This window comes from Amaranthus tricolor, chromosome 17 (genome assembly GCF_026212465.1).
Source record: "Amaranthus tricolor cultivar Red isolate AtriRed21 chromosome 17, ASM2621246v1, whole genome shotgun sequence".
In the NCBI taxonomy this organism is placed as follows: domain Eukaryota; kingdom Viridiplantae; phylum Streptophyta; class Magnoliopsida; order Caryophyllales; family Amaranthaceae; genus Amaranthus; species Amaranthus tricolor.
Genome location: NC_080063.1, coordinates 11,465,188 through 11,474,235, shown reverse-complemented (window position 1 = coordinate 11,474,235; position 9,048 = coordinate 11,465,188). Strand labels below are relative to the sequence as shown.

The window sequence follows — 9,048 nt, the reverse complement described above, 5'->3', positions numbered from 1 at the left end:
GGAGATTAATATAGCACAACCATTATGTCCATTTTACTTTATATAAACTAACTAATGTGTTATAAACTCTAACAGGACTAAGTTTAAATATTCAAACTTTTTCTGAGGAAGTATATTCTAACTTTATACTAATGTCATTTCTCAATGTGAGTAGCTACAATCTTACTACTCCTTATGTCAATCAAATGATCACAACATCTAATTCTGGAGTAAACATTAAGAAAATAGTAAAAGACAATTAAATTATATGAATATGGTAAATATATGTGAGAGAAAATATATAGATAATAATTAAAAAATGTAATTGAGACACAACCCATTATAAATATTTACAAAGTTGAAGGACATACTAAGTAGAATTAAAAGAAATTGTGATAAATTCATCGAGACATATTAAGTATGTTATGATAAATCAAGATGATTATTTTGGTCAATTCTTGATTGAAAAACATACTCATTCATCTCCAACTTTATATAAATAAAAATATAAAAAAATATAAAGTTAACGAATCAACTTTATATAAATAAAAATATAAAAAAACATAAAGTTAACGAATCATTTTATGTCTTCCGGTCCATTATAAAATATATTCTAAAACAAAAATTTCAACAATTTTTAACCCCATTAAAATTAACAAAATATATTTCATATCTTAAACTATGAGAATTAACATAATTGAGCTAGTCATGGTAAAATCCTCCTACATATATAATTCTTATATTTCCATGTACAGCAAACACTAATTCAATAATTTTCACAATTTACACACATATTAACTTAATTATAATACCACAATTTTTGCTCTAAACTTGGGTATAATTAAATATTAAACACTAATTAATTTTTATCCATCACAATTTGAGTCATCTCCATCTCGTTAATCTTCTCATGATTTCCTCCTTTTTCTTTTTCAATTTCCATTTCCATTTCCATTTCCATCTTCTTTACGTACAATCCATACACGTACGAGCAAAATCCCCATGCACAAAGTACGGTGGACACGGCCTTTGCACCACCAAAATGGTCGCCATAGACGATGACGCCACCAAGCACGTTCAAGGCAAGGAGGGCAGTGTTGCACACGCCTCCGGTGAGCGAGGTGGTTAGGAAGACCATCCCAGCCGTGCCCATGAAGCATAACTGCCAACATATGACGGTAGCCACCACCGTCAGCAAATACATCCTTGGGCCTAGGTCAAATATGCCTTTACTTTCCTTCCTCATCTCATGAAAACCACCATCTAAAGCCATTCCGGTGGTAGCGAGCACCGTCGCCGCCATCTCCATTATTAGCTGCATTTCCACAACCATGGCATAACAACAAACTTCCCTGCATCAATATCAATCAATATTACGTAAAAACAAATTAATTAATTTTGGACTATGTAAATTGATTAAAAATTAATTAGTTCAATACACATGGATAGATAATTTTGTAGTTGCTTAACAAGATAAATAATAAGTTGGGTGAATAAAAAGGTGGATGAGATTAAAAGGAGAATAAATTCGTTTATAAGATTAGAAGAGATCAGTTGTGGGGATCATTAACATATAAGAAAATAGTGCAAATCAAATAGGAGTATAGGACGTATACAAAGTAAATATATTTTTAAAACATTATCTTAAAATTATGATTTGTTGGAAATTTGAAATTTTTTACTTACACCAAGACAATAATATTTTCACAGTCTAATGCATTTGTCTTATTGTATTTATCTAAAGTTATACACAACTAAAAATTATTTAAACTTTATTTAAACACTACTTTTGATTTCCATACACTAAAAAGTATAACTTTTTAAAAATAATTATTTGCACCATTAAAAGCTATATAAACTGATACATACTATGATATAATTTCAAAGTCATAATTTTAATCTTTTTAAATCACTTATATCTACTTGGGCACACCATACACACCTTTAATGTTTTTTTAAGTTTTTTTTAATTACAATGAATGTTATCTAACAAGCCACTCCCAATCAAAATAGTACTCTGAATTAGGTCTAATATCAAATGAATAAGAAAATCAAATTATGTATCAGTGAAAGGAAAAAATACCATATTTAAAAAAAAAAAATTCTAATTTTGATTTTCACATGATCATTCTTACGCAGATAAAAAATATAAGTGGATAGAATTCTAAAAAAAAGAGATATGGTGCTTATTTATACATTGAGTACGTGGGTATCAAAAATAATTTATAGCTTTGACTTAATTTAGCTTTTTATACTAAAGAAGGTCTTGCGTGTACAAGTGTAAACTTCCTTTCTAGCACAAAATCAGAGTTTTCATGTGATGAGATAGTTTAATCCACCCAAGATAATTTTACCATTGATTTTGCTAGAGCAAGATAGTTTAACTTTAGTACTTTTTAAAATTTTAATATTTTGTAATGAGGAATAAGTATTTTTTTTAAAAAAAAAAACAAGTGCACAGAAAATAATGTAAATAAAATGAAACAATGCAAATAATAGATTTATATTTATGATAGCAAACTAATAAAATATATAAATTTAAAAATTAAAATAACAACCCAAAATAAAAGGATAGCAAACTTGAAAGAGAGGGAAAAGTTAATTCTGAATTAAGAATAAAAATATGGGAATTATATCAAGAAAACAAGATTACAAATAAAAAGTACCTAGATTTAATTTTATTTACTAGACAATACTTTGGAATGTACGACTTTAATAATTATATTTTATATACATAGAAATTAAGTATTTAATCCTATTATATAGTTATTGTCATTAGTGAAAGTATGATTAATAAATAAAAATATAAATATAGTAATAATACAATGACACGGGGAGTTGTATTTTTATAAGATCTTACTTCACTAAATATTAAGTCAAATAAAAAAGTCAACATGACTAATTGTGTAGTTAATGTCATCATTAATTGTATAATTGTAAACATTAATTATGTCAAATGAATAAAATTGACATCATTATTTCGCTTTGAAAGAAAAAAAGACACATGCGATTTTGAAATAGATGATGTTAGTTGTGTTTTATTTTAGGATAATTTATTTATTTATAGATCATAGACTGTGATAATAAGTTTGTTGGGATATCTTAGATGTGGCATATGGAAAATTATGGATTGATATAGTTTGAGAGCATGCATGATGCATTTTTTTTTCAATATTGTGACAAAAGTTTAATTTTCGCTATTTATAAAAATGATTAATTTATTCATCTCCTTACGTGTAGAGATTCTCTTCTCTAACTTACTCATACTACATCAAAAAAATATGGCGCATAGCATCATTTTTTCCTAAAAGTTTTGATCCATAATAAATGTATAATTTGAACCTTAAATAGGAAAATATGGATAAAAAACAATCTTAATTTAATCCCAAACATTTTAACTCTCAATATTTCTAAGCAACATCATCATATCTAATTGGGAGTTACTATATATCTAGTCAATTTTTATGTTTGGAGTTAAAATTTATTTGTTAAAACATTAAAATCAGTATATTAATCTTTTTCTTTAAGAAAAATTTTCAATAGGAACAAATTTATTAATATATATTTGTCAAATGCGAGAAATTGAATTGACTCAAATTCAACCCCACTCAAACTCATTCTAAATCGAAAATAATTCAACACAAAATTTAATTCGACTTAAAATTAATCGGATCAAAAATAGTAACAGCCAAAACCCGCCCAACAGAAGGTATTAACAGTCTAGTTATAATCGCATTATTTGTAATAACACGAATTGAAAGCAATAATAAATGAAGTATTTATTATATGGAACTCAACGATGCAACTGATGTTTGTTTATGAATTATGACCAAAAGAAAGGACAAAACAAATTTTAAAAAGTGCATCACCAAACATTTGCATAACACCACTCTGGGCACTTGTCCTTCTATTCTTGTTGTAGTATCACTCATGGCATTATGTGTGACTTGTATACTTCTAATTCTATTTCATTTACTTTTTTTCTTTCTAAATGATTTGTGGATAATGTTTGGTAAATGTAGAGTTGTTCATTCGGGTGATCGGTTCGGTTTCGGACGGGTGTTATTCGATTCAGTTGTATTTCGGATCGGTTATATTTCGGATGCGTGTTGTGACTGGTCATACTCGGGTCGGGTCGGTTAGTCACGGTTTGGTTGAAGATCGGTTATTCGAACTATCGGGTTAGCATCAGGTCGGTGTTGGTTAAAGTTCGTGTCGAGTTTCCGTCGGTCTCGAGTTGTCATCGGTTAATAATTGGTTCGGTTTTACCAGATACAGATAGAGTTCGGGTATTTTCAAGTACAATTCAACTACGAATTGCGAATTACTAATTACTATTGATCAAGTTAGTATCAGATTAAGTTGTTAGTCATTTTTAATAAATATGAAGGTTCCTTTACTTAAAACAAAATAGTGAAAATGCAAATTAATTAGTGATCATTATTACATTGTTACTTTTACTTGTTTGACCGGAAATTAAAAATTATAAAGTTCTATCAATTTTCATCTAATTCGATTAAAAGTAGTTAAATAAACATTGACCATTGATTATTAACTCTAAATATATGAAACCATGTATTTATAAAAATTATTTTATTAAAATAATTATGACTTTATTGGAATAACTAATAAGATGATTGAATATTAGTCAATTATACTTCTATGTAAAAAATTGGTTCAGATTTACAGCAGTTCGATCTAAACTTTGTTCGGGTTAAGTCAGTTTTAGCCGATCGAGTTCGATTTTGAGCATGATTCGGGTCGGATATGACTCGGGTCCGTCATTATTAGGTCCGGGTAATCTCGGATAACGGTTATGTGTCGGTAAGAAAATCGGTTACAGCTCGAGTTCAGTTTTTCCATTTTCGGTTGTAAACTGGTTTGGGTATAGCTTCGAGTCAGGTAATTTCAGGTTGATAAACCTAAAAAATAAACACATTTTCGGGTCGGTTTACTTTTGATTTCGGATCGGATTTTCGGGTCGGATCACTTTTGAACAACTCTAGGTAAATGGCATTTGTGTTACCATTTTAGTTCCCCTTTTGTTGTAATTTGTCAAAATACTTAAAAAATTATTTGGTAAATAACTTATTTGACTTTTAAGCTAAAATAATAATAAAAAAACTATTCTAATCAGCTTTTTATAATGACTTTTTACTTATTAATAAATTTTTTCTCTAATAATAACTAACAGTTTACAAAATATCCTAAACAGATGATTTATGCAGCTAAACATTATTTGCTTATTATAATAGTATTTTTTTTAATAGTGGCAAATCTTAAATATAAATGTACTTCCAAAAAAGAGCTTAATATAAAATCAAAAAAAAAATTATATTGAAGTCTTTCTTTTTCTTTCACACTCACAACAAGGGTTCATTTTTCGTCACTTTGCTTACTCGATAAATAAATTAGTTTGTAAATTTTTGAATAAATCAATGAATTCCTAATTATTATTTTACCTCAATCATTAATATTAATATTAAAATTGATTGAAAAGCAATCAAGATAAGCTTTACACCTTCAATATGAAATGTATGCATCCATAATCTATATGGATAATGTGTCATTTCTAAATCATCCATGCATATATAAGTAGATATAGATATCATTAAGTAACATATTTCCATGTTAGTATAGATTTATCCAAATCGCTCCTTATTTCCCCCTTTAATCCGCATGCATACAATCCCAAAATTAGAGCTGTTTAAATGTGACCCAACCCCGAAAATCCGAACCGAAAGTTAACCGATCCGAAAATATGTATCTTTTTAGGTTTATCGAATCGATATTATCCGAACCAAAGTTGTGTCCGAACCAATTTACGATCGAAAATTGTAAAATCGAACCCGAACTACGACCGATTTTTATAATCGACATATAACCGTTAACCAAGATTACCCGAAACTAATAGTGACTGACCCGAGTCATACCCGACCCGAATCATGCTCAAAACCGAACTTGATCCAACTAAAATCGACTTAACCCGAACGAATTTTTAATCGAAATGCCATAAACCTAAACCAATTTTTAACATAAAGGTATGATCGACTAATATTCAATCACCTTATTAGTTAATCTAATAAAGTAATAGAAATTTTAATAAATTAAATTTTATACATACATGGTTTCATATATTTAGAGTTAATAATCAATGGTCAATGTTTATTTAACTATTTTTAATCAATTTAGATGAAAAATGATAAAACTTTAATTTTAATTTACAGTCAAACAAGTAAAAGTAACAAACTAATAATCATTAACTGATTTGCATTTTAACTATTTTGCCTTAATTAAGGGGAATCTTATTAGCAATTAAACAATGCGAACAACTTAATCTGATATTGACTCGATCTATAGTAATTATTAATTCGTAGCCGAAGTCTACCGGAAAATAACACCCGAATCCGATCTGTACCCGATAAAACTGAACCAATTATTAACCGATGACAGTCCGAGACCGATTGATTACTCGACACGAACTTCAACCGACACCGAACAGATGCTAACCCGATAGCTCAAATAACCGATCTTCAATTGAACCGTGACTAACCAACCTGACCGAGTGTGACCCGCCGTAATACGCATCCGAAAAATGACCAATCTGAAATACAAATAAACGGAATGATACCCGTTCGAAACCGACTTGATCACCCAAATAAACACCTCTACCCAAAATGGACATGATCTTTTAAGTGAAAAAAATACATTACGAAAGAACCCGTCCACCCTTTTGTAATTATTTATATAAATTTTAAATCTAACTACTCTATTTGATAATAGCTATAATTGTCAAAAATAATTCAAATATTCACTTATCTGCGACGATAGTCCCATATATCTTTGGATTATTATCTTGTGATCTGAACAACACAATTCGATCACAACCTCACCTCTTCCCTCCTACAATAGTCATCAGATATGCTGAGACCAAATATATATTAAAGATAAGATCATTAAAAATAATCAATAAATAATGAGTGAAATGTTAAATTATTTTCGAAAATTTTTTCTTCATAATATCTTGTTTATAGTATTGGTCTCGTGAATATCTTTATAAAATAATCCGCCTATAATTTTTATCTTTTTAATAAAAGCTCAATTTTTTTATTTAATGTATATTTATTAAAAATCTTGCAACAACTATTTTACTAAATACTCTTGTGTTTTTTTTGAGTGTACTCCATTTAAGTAAAAAAGCATCTTATTAAGGCAAACTCTAGATAGTGTATGAACAACTTTTTTTCTATATACTCTACACTTCTAGCTTAGTACAAACCTTAATACAAACTTTAATTTATTTTTAAGGTTGATTGCCTACTTCTACTAGAAAAAAGAATTAAATGCAAATTGGCTTTTAGTCACCAACAATATAACTAATGCAATAACAATCATAAATTTAGCTAGCTACTATAATTTCAGCTAATTAAAATGTATTCACGTGGAAAATTTGTTAAATTCATCTTTATATATAGAATTTTAATATAGATATGTTTTATATATTTATATATAATCTATTTGAAAATATAATTTTTCATTAAATGTATTTGAAGATAAGAAACTCAAATATACTTTGAAAATTATCCATAAAGCACATAAGAAATATAACTAATTTAATGAAACGGTAAGGGAAAGAGTAATTAACAATTAAGAATTCACAAAAGCTAAACAAAATAATATTCAATATAAATGCATTTATAAAATTAAACAAATATTATTGAAATAATTTTAATGGTGGACTTTTGAGCCGGTCAACTTTCATATAGAATTGTCAAAAAAATTAAAAAACCATAAAAATAAAGATTAAAGAATATAAAGAATAAAGAAAAAAGAAGCAAAGAAAAAATGAATACCTATAAATTTTTTCCATGATGGGGAGATAAAGAGAGAAGAGCAAGCCAGCACCAATTGTACAAAAATAGCCAACAAAATAATGGAACTTGGTTAAATCCTTGGGTCGATCATGACTCGAACTAATAGCCAATAAAATTGAACTTAATGTCAATAAAATGACACAATTTAAGTTATTAAAATTAATCTTTTGCTTAACAATTAGGCAAGTAAAGATTAATGTAAACCCAAGTTGTGTAGATAATAACAAAGATGATGTAGAAACTGGTAAATAAGATGTACCCCATGAAAATAATAAATTGTTTATACCCAAAAGAAGGCCAATAATTATAGAAAATATTAGTAATTTTTTTGTAAATTTTTTAAATGGTTTTCTTTGGGTAAAATTAAAGAAATAAGGTATAAAAATAGGGAATAAAAGGATGGGAAAACCGGCACATTGGACCCATGTGGAGACCCACCGACTAGAGCCTTTGTGAATGAAGTAAAATTTGGCTAAAAGTGAAGAAGCTAAAGAGCCTACAAATAAGAACAAATAGTTTAAGACTAATAAAATTATGTAACTTTTTTTGGTTCTTATTTTTTGGGTTGGTTCTTTTCTTAATGGGGTGGTTTCTTGGGTGTTTTGTGGTGGTTGTGGCGGCGAGGATTGGCTGAGGGACTCCATTCTTTAAGGTTGACAAATAATGAGAATGGAGGAAGTGAGATTATTTTTGAGGGAAATAATGGGGATTTTTTGAAAGGATGAAAAAAAAATGTTAGTGATCAAACAAAAAGGAGTTAACACTTGGGGTTCTTTAGTTGTGCATGTCTTGTGACTTGTGAGTTGGGTGTGTGTGAATTGTGTGAATGTGTCAACTTTTTTAAGGGTTTTTAGGGAGTTTGTTGAAAAGATTAATAAAAGAAAATTAAATTTAAGATTTTTTTTCATTTGGTATGTGTGTATACATTTCTAATTAAATCATAAATAAATTTAAAATAAAAATACTGTATAATTTCAATGCAATAATGATGTAATTAATAATTATGTTTTATCAAAATTTTTGACTTTTAATTTTTTATAAAGAGCTCTAACGGTTTGTTTGGTTGTTAATACTGAATGGTGATAATGTAAATGACTTGTAGTGTAAATTACCATCTATTATCGAATCTATTGGTCACTCTTAGGTAATTAGTTATTTGGTATAATTAGGTAAGGGAAACATATTATTTCCCATT

The 9,048-nt window shown here is 28.1% G+C and overlaps 1 protein-coding gene across 1 annotated transcript; it reads right to left on the bottom strand.

Annotated features, from left to right (window-relative positions):
- Positions 1-626: 626 nt before the first annotated feature.
- Positions 627-8,623, bottom strand: LOC130804835 (probable purine permease 4). The gene is made up of 2 exons (XM_057669451.1): positions 7,833-8,623; positions 627-1,331 (listed from the first exon to the last, which is right to left on the bottom strand). Exons 1-2 carry the CDS (start codon positions 8,495-8,497, stop codon positions 839-841), a joined length of 1,158 nt encoding a protein of 385 aa, XP_057525434.1. The 5' UTR covers positions 8,498-8,623; the 3' UTR covers positions 627-838.
- Positions 8,624-9,048: the final 425 nt, after the last annotated feature.